Source organism: Protopterus annectens, chromosome 2.part0 (genome assembly GCF_019279795.1).
Source record: "Protopterus annectens isolate FY-2018-M chromosome 2.part0, PAN1.0, whole genome shotgun sequence".
Lineage (NCBI taxonomy): Eukaryota > Metazoa > Chordata > Ceratodontiformes > Protopteridae > Protopterus > Protopterus annectens.
Genome location: NC_056728.1, coordinates 1,172,484,443 through 1,172,500,563, shown reverse-complemented (window position 1 = coordinate 1,172,500,563; position 16,121 = coordinate 1,172,484,443). Strand labels below are relative to the sequence as shown.

At 42.7% G+C, this 16,121-nt stretch overlaps 1 protein-coding gene across 2 annotated transcripts in view; it reads left to right on the top strand.

The window, feature by feature from the left end:
• The window catches only part of LOC122793406 (alcohol dehydrogenase class-3-like), a 765,188-nt gene that overhangs the window by 251,962 nt on the left and 497,105 nt on the right, over positions 1–16,121 (top strand). For both annotated transcript variants that reach the window (XM_044061384.1, XM_044061383.1), the window contains exon 7: positions 1,877–2,012. In XM_044061384.1, coding sequence (XP_043917319.1) covers positions 1,877–2,012 — 136 coding nt within the window. The remainder of the gene's footprint in view (positions 1–1,876; positions 2,013–16,121) is intronic.

Genomic DNA, 16,121 nt, shown 5'->3' with positions numbered 1-16,121 from the left:
TTTGAGCCAATACACTGGTTTAAATAATAACATCATTAATACCATTTGTATTCTGATGGAACTTGTTTTAGAAAACAGTTTTTTAGATTTGAAGGTAATTTGTTCCAACAAGTGTCTGGTATTGCCATGGGGTCTCTGGTAGCACTGTCCTTCGCAAATTTGGTTATGGCGATGTGGGAGATGAGATTTCTAACTACACATCCTTAGCCAAAAATATTTTGTTTTATAGATGTTACATTGACCATCTGATAATTTTGTGGGAGGGGGATTATGACACTTTTTTTATCCTTTGTTTACGATCTATATTGTACCACTGAATTTTTGAAATTTACTGTAGGCCATTTTGGTGACAGTATTGACTTCTTAGATTTGCATTTGACTTTTAACCAAATACATTCAATGTCTGAAACTAGTATTTTTAGAAAATACACATTTGTTAATCAATATCTGCATTATGACAGATTACACCCCAGTCATATGAAAAGAGGGGTGGTCAAGGGTCAATTAATTTGACTTAGTAGTTTGACTAGCAACAATGAAATCTTTTTAGATAAAGTACATAAGCTTTGTGGATTTTTTTAAGCAAAGGGGATATGAATCTCATTGGTTAGATATAATTATAGCAGAGGTATTAAAGTTAAGGGAACACAAGCCCTGACCTATTTTGAGGTATATGAGAGAAGTGGTTGACAAGTACTCTGAAGTCACCACAAAGACTACTGATACTTATACTTTGGCTTTTCCTATTCCCATTACTAATGATATGGTAATGATTAGGAACATCATTTCAGAAAATTGGAAAGTGGTTTTGGGAAATTCTGAACTTTCCAAGATATTAGGTGATCGGACAATTTTTAGTTATAAAACTGTTAATATTAAGTCTGTCTTGGAAAGGGGTTCTAACAACACAAAACAGATTTGTGATCTAAGAAGTGGTACGTATCCTTGTGGACATGCAAACAATGTAGGTACATTATGGATACTTCTACATTAGAATTCAAACACGTGAATAAAATTGTTGTGGGTAAAGGATATTATACCTGTAACACGACAAACGTGTATTCAGCTTTCTCTAATTTCTGCAATCATTTTTACATAGGAAAGACCATTAGAGCATTAAACAAATGCATTTATGAGCATACTTTTTGGCCATTCGTAAAAAGGATATGTCTAATGCATTAGCTAGACATTCTGCTGTGCTCTAGACTTAAGAAGTTTTCATTTTTTTTGTATTAGAAAGAGTTGGTACTGATTTATTTAGTGGAGATTATAAAACTTTGTTGGAATGCCATGAAATATTATGGCAGATTTTGTTAAGATCAGTTTCCTGGTCTAAATGATATGATTAACAGCAAGTGCTTTTTACAAGCACAAAAGTTATAATCATGTTTTTTAGATTTAGAATTTGGCATGTTTACAAATAAGTTCATTAGTAATTTATTGTCATTTATTGGTTGATTTTTATCATGTGACTTTTTAATATTTATTTAAGTGTGTAAGTTGTAATGGGTGTGTTTCTGATGAAATTCATTTTTATTAAACTGAATGAAAGCACTAAGAAGTTTGCTGTGTCTGTCTTTTCCACAGTGCTAGCAGCCTTGTTATTTAATGGAGCTAAACTGTTTTGCTGACAGACATAAATAAATACTTGTGCCAAAATCCATTTGTAGTATCTGTTGGTTGGTCACTTTCAAGGTTACAAGCAATAAATAAGTGTGAAGAACTGTCTGAAGCTAAGTAGTTTTGTTTCAAAACAATATATCAAATATTCCATCACATGAAGAAACAGACCTTTTATAAGTGGTAAAAAATACTTATTTTTTTACACAGACTGTAGGCACATTCTGAACATTTACAATGTGATGCTTAATTTTAGAAATCTGCTGTGGATGCCTGCCGCCCAGACTGGGGAACTGCTGTTATTATTGGTATAGCCGCACCTGGAAAGTCTATCTCAATTGTTCCAGTTAAGCTCTTATTTGGGTTTACACTGAAAGGGTCAATTTTTGGAGGTAAGAATGTGGCAAGGTTGTTTCTTTTACTTCTGGTTTTGATACCATTGAATAACAGAATATGTTCTAGGAAAGGCTGAGATATGGATAATTGTTTTTCTTCCAGTTAAGGATTTATAATAATATGGTTCACCAAACATTTGTTAACAGGTAAACACACTTTGTTTTAAGTAGATAAAAAGAGCACCATTGGCAGGACTGGATTCCAGAAGAGCTGGGGCAGTGTAACCAAGGTCTTCTGAGAAATCATTGCCTAATCTCATGGAGCCAATACACCCAGCATGAATGTAAAAGAGGTAGGAGGTGTACTCCAATCACAAAAGAGGTGGGAGGAGTAAATCAATCACAAAAGAGGTGTGAGGAGTACACCAGTCACAACACTGAGTAATCACTGTCCCACACATTTTTACTTCCCCAATCCCCAAATCTCTACCACTGACATAAAATGTGATTCAAAAATATTTTAAATGCAGCTTGTAAAGCAATCTCCAGTGAAGCTGTATGACTGTGCAGAGGGTTAGCTTGTATGCAGAACCCAGTACCCAGTACATGTAATGCCAGTAGGTCATGTAGCATTCAAAATAAAGTGAGCACAAAAGAACACCCCTAGAAGAAAACATTCATTCATATAAGGTCCAGAAAACAATTTGTTCAGTAGGGTGAGGGCAATTCCTGTGCATGTGTATGCATATACATGGAAGTGATATTCTGAGCCAAGCAGTACATTGCAGACCAAGGCTGGGAGACATGTGGGAGACATGAGTGAATTCTAGGCATTCTACATGTATACAGAGGATGGTGGTATGGGGGTGAGGGGTAAAAGACGAATTGTAAGGAATGTCTGCACACATTGTGATGTAGCAGCATGTATTTCAAGCCCACAGTCTACACAACAGGCTTTTTGATGTGTAAAAGGTAAAATGTGTTTCCGAAATGATTTCCACAAACAATAAAAGGAATGTATTAGTGTTCTTTCAGTGTGCCACTGCCACAAACAGCCCACAAAATGTCAGTCTTAGGTGACACTATAGAGGGCATGCAGCTGGCTGAACAAGGCTCAGTCTTCATCAGTGTATACAGACAACAATGGGGAACCGAACAAACAGACAATAATGGGGGGGGGTCATGTGCTTAGCACAGACATAAAATCAGAGTTATCTGTTGTGTCACACCATTTGGGAGGGCAGATGGGTATTGCAGCCATATTGCTGATTTAGAAGACTGTGGTACCATTAAGTTAGAAGCTTGTAGAGTGACACAGCTGTCTCTCTGTTGTGAGTCTGTTCATATGCAGACAGTGTGTGGCTGGAAGGATCAGTAATGGGGCAGACATAAGATATGTAGAAACACCTTTTGACAGTATAACTGCCAGCAGTAGAAGCTGTGGAAGCACTGTAATACTAGACTATATACACAATCTCCTGCAGCATCCCTGCAAGCACCCACTACTGTGGTAGTGCACATACTGAAAAAATATAGAAAGGAAAATAGTTATATCTTGGCTACTTGCAGATATCCTTTTGTCACTGTACATGATATGGAAACAGTTTAAATCTACTCTGCAAAAGGGTAACTCCTACAGCCACAACTAATGGGGAGATATTTGTATACCATGTTATACCTTCACAGTTCTCATATGTAGCAGCATACAATAGCACAGCAGGCGCTGCGAGACCTTACTTTATTTGGGATTCATAGAGGCCATGGCTTCTTCTAAAAACATATGCTCCATCAGTTTTGCACTTGCCCTGGTGAATAACACAGTGAGGGAAATTGCTTTTATGGAATAAGGGTAGTTGGAGAAACCTGCCTATGAAGGCTTGCCTGTTCATCCTTTGGATACATTGCATTTTAAAGTGTTTAAGCTGTCTCATAAAACCACTCCTGTGACTTGGAAATTTACTTAGTAGAGCTTATCTGCTTGGATGCAAAATATTTTAGAATCTGGCCCACATCACTCCTTTTGGAGTGATAGGTAGTTTTATCATTTTTCACGGACTTGTTTAGAGTCACATAAATATGCAAGGAAATTGTAGAAGTGAATATTTGTATTTTTTTTCACTAACTGCTTGAATACAGTGCTGGCCTCTGAGTTTGACAAGGCTGTGGCATAACACCTTGCCCTGGATGGCGGTATATAGCATAAAATGTTAAAGTGTTTATTTAGCATTTCTTAACCAGGAAAGTTTGACTAGGAACAAATCCAATTTTCAGCAGAGGCCCAGGGAGAAATACTCCAGACGCATATCTTTGTAATGTGGGAGGAAATTGTAGTACCCAGAGAAAACCCACATGACTGCAGGGAGGACAGGCAGACTCTGCACAGAAGGGACTCCAGCTGAGAATCAAACCAGCAAACCTCATGCAGGGAGGCAACAGTGCTGCCACTGCACCACTGTGCCATCCAATGTTCTTTATGCTGTGTATGTTAGAAAAAGGTCTAGTATGATACTCATTTTTTGTCTAAAAAAAGACAATACATAAGTAACTCGGTATTCATCAGCAGGTATTCCCCAAGTTTCAAATGTAGCAACACCTGACGTGGACACAGGTGTACTCTTCCATTCTTTTATCCAGAAACATACCCTGACACCTTGACAATGAGCAACATTACCACAGTTGTAGATTGTGATGATGCAGCCGACTAACAACAGGGGTACCACAGGTATGGTTTTCAATGAATCAAGGACAAACCTGAACAGAATCGGAGATCAACCAAAGCTCCTAAGGCAAAACAGCATGCCCAACACACTAGTCATAGGTGACTCGATAGTGAGACACACTGATGTCCCACTCACTAGGTTGAATAAGGAGAAAGTAACAGCTGCCTGTCAGGTGCCAGGATCCACCACATAGCACGCACACTCAGGTCCCTCAACAACAGGTACAAATATGACTCTGTCATTGTACATGTGGGTGTGAATGACCTAAGATGTACCTCCATGGACTACATGAAAAGTGTCATGGAGGAGCTTTTGGATTATGTAGCCCTTGCGGGTGTGACCCTAGCCCTGAGCAGCATCCTATCCTCACCCATAATGATACCACAGTACAAGCAGAAAATGATTGATTTCAACAATTGGCTAAGTTTGTGGTGTCATTCTAAGGGGATCCAGTATCTTTCTGGGATGACATGACTGACAGACCTCGATGCTTTGGCAGAGATGGCCTGCATCTGTCACCCCCTGGGCTTCCGGATACTGGCCAATGCTCTTAGCACCCCTATAGTGCCTTTTTAGGCAGTGTTCCAAAGACCAAATTACCACCGTAACAGCTACAAACAAATGTAATCTGAGGGTCATGCTGCTCAATGCTAGAAGTCTAAATTTCAAAATGCACTCACTCAAAGCACTCGTTAAAATGGAGTGCATCGACATTTGTCCTGTAACAGAGACCTGCTTCAAGGCAGCAGAAAGCACCCATGTACTACCAGGCTATAACTCATTCCACACCTTTCTGCCCCAGAACTTAGACCAAAGCTCCAAAGGCAGTGGTGTTTCCATATTCATAAAGGATGCACACACCTCCAGACTAGTAGCCCAACATAACGTATCTGAGATACTTCAGGTGCAGCTAACATTGGGTAAGACAGCGATTCAGTTCGTAGCCTGCTATATGTCCCCAACCATGTCCCAAGACTCACACTCCACATTTGTAAGCACCCTGGAGAATATTAGGGTCCAACCTAACACTCTCACACTGGGCGACTTCAACTACCTCTCCATTAACTGGGAAAACTACTCATGTGCCAATACACTTGCCCTACATTTCCTGGAATTGATTAATTCTAATGTCCTGGACCATCTCATTCTCATTACCACTAGAGGTAGCAACATCCTTAACCTAGTCATTACTAACATGGGCAACCATTGCTCTACACCAATAGTCATCTCCTCCCTGGTTAGATCCAACCACAAACTAATCACCTTAGAAATCCCCCCCCCCCCACAAAGGTAACCACCATGAAATACTTCTCCAAAGTTAACTATGGGCTCCTAAAAACAGAGGTGGCTAACTTCACGGCACTCATGCAAATGGAAATCAGTTGCATGACCACTGAATCATACACCAGTGCACTGTACCAACACATACACAAATGCATGGTTTTTGCCATACCCAACAGAACCAAGATGCTCTCCTCCAAAAAAAGGAAGCTAATATGGTGGTCCCCTGCCACTAATAAACTCTACAGCAGAAGGAAGAAACTGTTGCAGAACAAGGTGAAGTCTCTCGACTGGAAAAACTCCCTTATCAGCCTCAACAAAATGCTGAGATCCCTCATCAAATCCTCCAAAGCTACCTATGAAAACAGAATTGCAGCAGATAATAAAGAAAACCACAAGATCTTCTATAGTTATGTAAAGAATCTCCACAGCAATACCCAGATTTGCTCTGAGCTACTGCACAATGATACATCCTATACTGAGCCAACAGATATTCCCAATATACTTGTCGACATATTCAGTGCCAACTTTACCCCTGTCACCCCCCAAGGAACCAGACACAAAACCAGTAGATTGCCAGGCATCCAGTATTACTGCTGCACAGGTTAAAACAGCACTGTCCAAAGCCAAGAATACAACTTCTATGGGACCTGACAATATCCCTGGCTGTGTTCTATAGGAACTACAGAGTGAAATGGCACCTCACCTATGTGCCCTGTTCAATCACAGCCTCACCTCAGGCTTTGTTACTACCAAATGGCGCACTGCTACAGTCAACCCTCTCCACAAAGGAGGAGTGACTACAGACCCTGGGAACTATAGCTCCATTAGCCTGACGTGTCTGATATGCAAAGCTATGGAATGCATCATCATGGACCTAATAAACAAAGGTATAGGGAATCTCCAAACTCTGGATCCCACACAGTTTGGTTGTGTGGAGGGTAGATCATGCCTGCTCAACTTGGTCAACTTCTTTGAATCAGTCACCAGAGTTGTGGATGAAGGCAAGGTGGTTCATACAGCCTACCTTGATCTGGCTAAGGCCTTTGATACCATTCCCAACTCAGTAATCATAGAAAAACTCAATAATTTAGGCATCAACCCCTATATCACTAGGTGGGCTGCAAACTGGCTCATGGGTAGAACCCACTGTGTGAAAGTAGCTGACTCCAAGTCAGACTGCCGACCAGTCACGAGTAGAGTCCCACAGGGTTCGGTCCTAGGTCCTCTCCTGTTTGGTATCCACTTCTCTGAAGTCCAGGCCAAAACAAAGGGACTCTGGCTGACAAAGTTCACAGACGATTGCAAGTTGGGAGCTATTATTAACTCCTTGAGTGATGCTGACATCCTACAGAAAGACCTCACTGAAACCCACGACTGGTGTCAGAACCATGGACTTAATCTCAATGCCAAAAAATGTGTCATCATCCCCTTTTGGAAAAATCCTGTTCCCACGAATTACCACATCAATGGTAGTCCACTTAATAGACAAGACGTTATAAGAGATCTGGGAATACAGGCTGATAGCAACCTCTCTTTTGACCACCACATTGCCACTATGATCAGAAAGTCCTTCTATGTGGCACGTCTCATTACTAAGGGTTTTGCATCTAGGAAAAAGAGGTCATTGTCTCCCTCTACTCTTCCCTCATTAGGCCAATCATTGAGTACAATGCCCCATTTGGCTTGTACCTCACTAAACACCTGCATCAACTGGAGAGGCCGCAAAAGTACCTCACAAAGAGGATCCTAGGCCTTAAACATTTGTCCTATATGGACAGACTAAAAAAACCTCCAACTATTCTTTGTCTCATATTGCCTACTTAGAGATGATCTCTACTGGACTTACAAAGCCATATCTGACCCAGCTCTGTTAGAAATGCAGTCTCTGGGTTATGAACCTGTCCCTCCAGCATGTTTTGTTGATTGTGGTAACAGGGTTGAGGTCTCTGGAGCATGTGGTGCGGAGGGATTGGAATTTCTTTAGATGTATTTTGTTTTTACTGATTGGTTTTTCAGAGACCTTCTCACTCATTGTTTTAGTTTGTTGTTTGGGATATTTTTGCAGTGAACTTAATGATAATGGACATCAGCTGGGTATAACAGCCCTGTGTTTCTAATGCTTAGTCAAGCACTCTGCTTGTGTTGTGCTGATGAGGTCATAACAAGGCCGAAATATGCATATCCACAGCTAGTGGGTTTTGGCTTTAATGGCCTGAAACTGTCCATTAAAATGACGAAATAAGTCATGGGCATTCAGAATCGCCAATTAGCTGAAACACCTGATGTTCATAAGGATCATTTGCATATATCCCATGTGCCTCTGATACAAGAGATTTGGGAGGTCACTCAGTGAAAGTTGTAGCTTTGCTGGAGTTTTCATTTTGTTTTTACTGATTGGTTTTTCAGTGACCTTCTCACTCATTGTTTTAAATATGTTCTGGAATATTTCTGTGTTGGAGAGAAGCCTTCTAGCTTCTCAGTGGGAGTGGTAAGCACTCGGTAGCCTATCTACCACAAGAGGAGTGGTTTCTGGCACAGAAACTGTAGTTTATTGACCATTTGGCAGTTTTCAATCCCTTTCAACTTTCTGGTTTAAAAGCCCGTGTTTGTGCAGGTTTGCCATTGTTTAAGCTCCGCGGATCCTGTTTTGACGTCATGCACACTACAAGAGCAACTAGAAGGAGAAAGAGAGACTTTAAGTGGCTTGTTTTGATTTTTTTCTGAATTTACTGCTTTCTGCACTTGTTTTAAGTTGTTTTTAATTTAACTGAATCTATTCAAACTGTATTTGCCTTAATATTGCTACACACTCAAGTGTGCTAGTTTGCACTGCATTTAAAGTGTTTTTTTTATTGCTGTTTAACTGCTTTTCTGCAAAAAAAAAAAAAAAGTTCTAAGCTTGTTTCCTGCTTTTCTGGTAACTAGTCTAGACCAGATACAGATTTGCTGTATCCAGGACTGTTTTGTAGGATGTCCTTTGTGTTTCACTGTTGCAGTCATCACATTTAGGTTATACTTGCCAGGTTAGCCCTCGGCTGGCCCGAATACCAGAGACTTAGTATTTCTGAATCAGTTGCTGTCGCTTGAGGACTGACATCAGGTCATTAGTGGTGCAATGTAAGACAGCCAACACCATTACATCAGTCTGTCTTGCCGTGGAGCCCGAAGCAGAAGCAGTTCACACGAGTGCCAGTCGGCCGCTACCTGAGTTTTCATTTCCGAATTGAAGTTGAAGTCTTCTAAAGCTAAGTAGCCCATTGGGGATCCTTTTTTCTTGCACTAACCGATGTCAGAAAAAGTTAATAATTGTCTTGCCTGTGGAAAGCAAATAACACACTGAGACTTCCACTCTTACTGCGTTACTTGTCTAGGCCCAGACCACAACATCCCCTGTTGTCGCTTCTGTGCTTTGTTCAACGCCAGAACTGTCCATCGTCGGGTCCTTATTGTAGCCAGATATTTTTGTTTACAGTCCTCGCATTCTGATATGGCTTCAGTAAGCCATCCAACAACAGATCTTCCAAAAAAACATAAAGATAAAGACAGACAGACCCTACAGGTCCAAACCTGCCGATGACCCTTCCATTGAGTGAGTTGTCAGTCCTCCAGTACTCAGTGAGGTGCTTTCGCAGCCCCTGATGTCCACTTCAGTTGATACGCAGGCCACTACTGAGACCCTTTCGGAGTCCGGTATGCCACAAAACTCTTCTTTGTCTAAGGATCCTGCAGTCATCTCTACCTTGGATGGGTCCAGAGCTGCTGAGCAGGCACCGGCTTCCAAGGAAGTCCTTTGCACCACCGAATCTCAACACATCTTCTTTTGTGACTACCGTTCTTTTGAAAACAACCGAGTTCCTTAGGCCCACGGTTCGAATCACACCCAAGAAATCGACTACCCACTCTCAGGCACCTGCTACCTTTCCTCAGTCTCAAATGCTTAAAATGGCAGAAGACCTTATCGTGCTGATCAGGGGAAGCCAAGCTACCCCCTCAAAAAGGAAAAGAAATCTGTCCCCAGTAGTTTTGTCTGAACAAGAGTCAGATGAATCTGATGCATCTGACTATGAAGACATGCAGCCCCTCTCCACTTATGAGGATTCTGATGCAGAGGAATCCATTCCTTCAACCTCTCCCCGAGAGGATTTTTCCTTTGGGGAAACACTGCATACTTTAAGGGAGCATTTCCAATGGGAGAGTCAGAACTACTCTCAGTCTAAAAAGAGACTCAGGGAATTCCTAGATCTTCCACAATACAGACCCTTGGCCATCCCCCCAGTCCTGGATGTGGTGGATGATGTTTTCCTTGAATCCAGCTTAACTCCTGACACCATACCTCCTGCTCCCAGAAAACCAGGCAGGTACTACAGAGTCCCTGACTCACACAAATATATTTTTAAAAATCCAGCAGCTAACCCTGAGATCATTTCTCAAGGGTCAAAAGGGATTAAAGCAATCTCTGCTAAGAATCCCATCCCCTCAGACAGGGATTCAAGAGCATTGGACAGATGGGGTAAAAAAGTATACACCTCAGCTACTCATGCTATCAGGGCACTAAATTGTCAGTTCCATATGCTTAAATATCAGCAACATACCTTGGAACTCCTTAAACAAAAAATGTCTTCCTTTCCTGCTTGGGCAGAATCTAAAGATTTACAAGACTTAATGTATTTTGCAAGTCAAGTAACTAAATACACTTTGCACTGTGGTTTTGATGCCCTAGAAGCTTCTTGCAGGGCAGCAGTTACTGGATGTGTCATTAGAAGACATGCATGGCTTAAGGAACAACCCCTGCCAGACCATGTCAAATCTAAATTGTTGGATGCCTCCTTGCACAAAGATAGCTTATTTAGCACTAAGGCAGAAGAGGTCTTAAAAAAGATGGAAGAAAATGCAAAATCTATGCAAACAGTTAAAGATTTCTTACAGGTTCAACAGGCATTGTCCCTCCAAGCACTGGTCCTGTTTTTGCTCCTAGTAAACAGGCCCAGCCTAGGCACCATGGAAACAGACCCCCCCCCCCCCAAACAGCAGCCCCAGGGAATGCAGAGATCTAAGCAGTGGACTACCTTCACTTCAAAACCAGGGAGTTCTAAGCCACCCCCTTATGGTAAGAACTCACAATGACTCACCTCCTTCCGACCTCCCCTCTGCCCACCTTCACTTACCCCTAGGAGAAAAAATCTCCTTTCACTCAAGCACCTAGTCCACCATTACCAAGGACCAATGAGTTCAGAACATTGTGTCTCAGGGATACAAATTTTCCTTCCACACCCTTCCAACCCCAAAAGGGTTCTCAGATCTACCACCAAATCAGTGGGCAGAGGCTCAAAAGCAAATCCATTCCCTGCTCTCTTTTTGGGAAATAGAGCATGTTCCCACAGAACAGATAGGCCAAGCCTTCTTACTCCAGACTTTTTCTAGTGCCCAGAAAAGAGGGCACCTGGCACACCATTCTTGATCTATCCATTCTAAACACCTTCCTGGCTATCCCAAAATTCAAAATGCTCACCCTCCAGCAGCTGCTACCCATGATCTCCAAGAACGCTTGGCTAGCCACCCTGGATCTAAAAGAGGCCTACCTGCACATTCCTATCAGGGAATTATGCAGGAAATACCTCTGCTTCAGGGCAGGATCTCAACACCTTCAGTTGTCTGTGCTTCCCTTTGACTTATCTACTGCTCCCAGAGTTTTCACAAAATGCCTAGCTCTGGCCATTGCCTTTTGCAGACAAAGAAATATTCAAATTTTACCCCTACTTAGATGACTGCCTTATTCAGGTAGACAGCCAGGAAAAGCTGCTCAAGCACCTGGCCTTTGTAAAGACGCTACTAACCTCCCTAGGGTATACAATCAATGAAAAGAAATCAAAACAGGTGTCCACCCAAAGCATAATCTTCCTGGGAGCAAGTCTGGACACAGCATCCCAGATGGCATACCTTACACCAGAGAAGCTAATTTTCCTGACAGCCTACTTCTCTCAACTATCCATCAGGCCCCAGCTTTCTGCAAGGGAAAATCCTGCAGGCTCTGGGGTTCATGGCATCTTACATACTCCTCTTTCCACATGCCAGACTGCATATGAGGAAACTTCAGTGGTACCTAAAGAGCCTTTGGTGTCAACATTCTCAAGACCTGAAAACTCTTCTACGTATAATTCCTTGTCTCAGAAAGGGATTTATTTGGTGGGCAACACATGCTCCCACAACAAGGGACTGCCCTTCTCCACACACCCTGCTGCCCAGACCCTCACCATAGATGCATCAGATTATGCTTGGGGTGCACACCTGGATTGCAGGTGCATACAGGGCCACTGGAGCCCACAGCAAATCCCCCCTGCACATCAGTCAAAAAGAGATGATGGCTGTGCAGCACGCTTTTATAGCTTTCAAACTACGTCTCTCTCCAGGGGTTTTCCTGATCAAAACAGATAACACCACTGTGATGCGGTACATCAACAAGCAGGGAGGGACTCACTCCTACCCTCTATGCAGGCTGGTCATGACCCTTTGGCTCACAGTCACTTCCATGCAACTACACCTGTTAGCACAATACCTACCAGACTCTCTTAACTCCCTGGCAGACCAATTAAGCAGACCTTCTGGACCCACACGAGTGGCAGCTCAACAGAAGTACCTTCACCCTTATAACTCAGAAATGGGGAACCCCAAAGGTCGACTTCTTTGCCTCCCACACCAACCATCAGTTCAGCAAATTCTGCACCAGGGAGCATCACTGCATGGCTTGGAAAGTGGATGTCCCGTCCTTCCCCTGGGCCAGTCGCTTGGTCTATGCCTTTCCACTCCTACCTCTCATCCCCAGGGTACTGCTCAAAATAAGAGAGGAAAAACCAAGGACCATTCTTTTATTTCCAGACTGGCCCCAACAACACTGGTACCCCTTGCTGTGCAACCTGTCCCTGCTGCCTCCATAGAATCTTCCTCAGATTCCAAACCTCCTAACCCAGAGGGAAGGGGAATTCATGCATCCCCAATTGCAGACACTAATTTTGGCAGCTTTACTTATTCCCTAACCCCGAACCAATCTGGCATCCTCAGTAAACAGGTTTTGGATGTTATCCATGAGGCCAGAAGCCCTATCACCAGAAAGTCTTATGCAGATAAATGGAAAAGGTTCTGCACCTGGATCCAGGCTGGGGCCAATACGACACAGCCCTCCATCCCTCTCATCCTGGATTACTTAGCTGACCTACTGCACAGTGGTCTCTCTTTCTCCTCTATAAAAAGTAATGTATCTGCTGTTTCTGCTCATTTTCCCAATAAGCAGCCACATTTCTCACACCCTTTGATCAAACAGTTCCTCAGAGGGGGCTAGCAACTTGAGGGCCCCCAGAAGGGCACCAACACCAGCTTGGGACCTTAACTTTGTCTTGGAAAAGCTCACCCTGCCACCTTCTGAACCAGCTTCTTCTGCAGAGCTAAAATTTCTCTCCTGGAAGACAGCATTCCTTCTGGCCATCACATTAGCCAGAAGAGTCTCTGAGCTGCAAACACTCATGGCTGTGGAACCCTTTCATCATCTTCCATGCAGACTGGGTATCCTTCATACCCAAGGTGGCTCTCCAACCAATCCATTTATTTGCCCACCTTCTTTCCTAATCCCCTGAACAAGGGGGAAAGGATTCTTCACTCTCTAGATGTGCACAGACAGCTGAGATACTATCTGGACCGGACTGAATCCTTCAGAAAGTCTGATCAATTGCTGGTTAGATTTGCTACAGTGGCAGAAGGCAAAGCCATCTCCAAGCAAATATTTTCCAAATGGATAGCACACTGCATCCATTTCTGCTATAAGCAGGATGGTAAGCCTCCCCCCAAGGGGGTCAGGACACACTCCACCAGAGCAGCCTCCAGATCTGCAGCTTTCCTCAAAGGAGTCCCCTCCAAAGACATCCTGGAGGCTGCCACCTGGACATCTGTTCACACTTTTACCAAGCATTACCACCTGCCTCTCTTCTCCAAATCCAGGGCAAGATTTGCCTCTGCAGTCTTGCAGGGCATCCTAGCCAGCCCCTAGCTTCCTTGACTGCTGCCACCCATTTCCTCAGCTTTGGCAGTCTACCCACATTTGATGACTGCAACAGTGAAACACAAAGAACATAGTACAGTTGTGTACACTTACCATAAATGTAGATGTTTGAGTGTATTCACTGTTGCATTCCTAGTTTCCCTCTCTCCATCCCCCTTTTTTCTCTTTCTCCTTTCATTACCATTCTTCCTTGTTGTTCTCCTTTCCTTACAAGGGACACTTTGGTATTTATTTTCCACTGGTGGGGTTCTTCCACCAGAACTTGGCCTCCTACATTGGGGGCTCCTGACAGGTTAGGGCAAGAAAAACTGATGTAATAGCATCTGCTGCCTTACTTTATACCACTGATGACCTGATGTCAGTCCTCATGAGACAGCGATGGATGCAGAAATACTAAATCTCTGGTATTCGGGCTGCAGATGGCTACCCTGACAAGGATATCCCAAATGTGATGACTGCAACAATGAATACACTTGAACATCTACTTTTATGGTAAGTGTACACTACTGTACTTTTCTGAGTCCCCCAGACCTTTCTGTGTTGGAGGGAAGCCTTCTAGCTTATCAGTGGGAGTGGTAAGCACTAGGTAGCCTATCAACCACAAGAGGAGTGGTTTCTGGCCCAGAAATTGTAGTTTATTGGCCGTTTGGGCAGTTTTCAATCCTTTACAACTTTCTGGTTTAAAAGCTCGTGTTTACTTGAGTTTTCCCTTCTTTAAACTTCACGGATCCCGGTTTTGTGTCCTGCAGACTACAAGAGCAGCTAAAAGCAGAAAGAGAGACTTTAAGTGCCTTTTTTGATTTTTTCTGAATTTACTGCTTTCTGCACTTGTTTTAAGTCATTTTTAATTTAACTGCATTTATTTAAACTGCATTTGCCTTAATATTGCTACTCACTCAAGTGTGCTAGCTTGCACTACATTTAAAGTGTTTTTATTACAGTTTAAACAAATAAAAAAAAGTTCTAAGCTTTATTTCCTGCCTTTCCTGTAACTAGTCTAGTCCAGGTACAGATTTGCTGTATCCAGGACTGTTTTGTAAACAAATTGCCCTTGGACTAAAGCCACTGGATAATTTTGTATGTCACATAAGTACTTTTTATCCTACTGTAACTATGTCTTGCATATTCTAGCCCTCTGCACCTTCTAGGTGTATTTGTGTAACTACCAGATTTGCCAGCAGTCATACCTCCCCCCCTTATTACAACCTCTGTTGTGCTCCACTGCTCATATCTTATCACCATTGCCCCTACCTTTTTTTCTGTGAATTTTACACCTGTTATCCTTGCTCTGCTTGTCTCACTCTTCCTTTGACTATCCTCTCCTTCTCTCTGTATCTCTCCTCATATTGTTTTTCTCTATCCCTCTATCCTTCCTAGTACCCCCTCTATACCCCTCCTTTCCTTTTTACTCCTACTGCATACCTAACATTGCCTTAGCCCTTCTCACTTATCCCCTCTTAGATGTACCTGGTCTCTTCATAACTCTTCCTTTTTTAAACTTCCCTGACCTCTCTTACCTCCATTTTAGATTGTTTCCTCTCCTAATCCTTTCTGCTGTGGTTTCTTCCCGCTCCGTTCGCCCTGCAGGCTCACTCCACTCCCCTCCCTACCCCCAATTCCCACCCACCCCCAGGGGTCCTAAGCTTATACCTCTATGACCACACCCACCATCCTCCTTAACCTATACATAGCTCCCTCTCTTTCCTGCTCTTTGTTAACCACACCCCTCATCTCCTCCCTCTCCACCTTTATTTCTCCCTATCTCTGTACTATCCCCTCTTACTTCTACTCTTATACTTATCCTACTTTTATTACTCTTTTACCTCACTGTTCTAACCTCTTTTTATACCTTTACTAGCCTAACATCCTTATTTCCAACCTCTCTCACCTATAATCCTCTTTTGTCCATTCTCTTCCCATCTTCCCATTCCATTTCCCTATACCTTTCCTCTAACATAATCTCATTATTTTATCTACTTTCCTCTAATATAATCTCTTTACTTTAACTACTTCTATCTCCTCTCTAATAATGACTCCCTATTTCCTAACCATGTTCACACTTTCTGTCTTACTCTTACCTCCACTATTCTCAGTCTACCTTCTAACCTTCTTTGA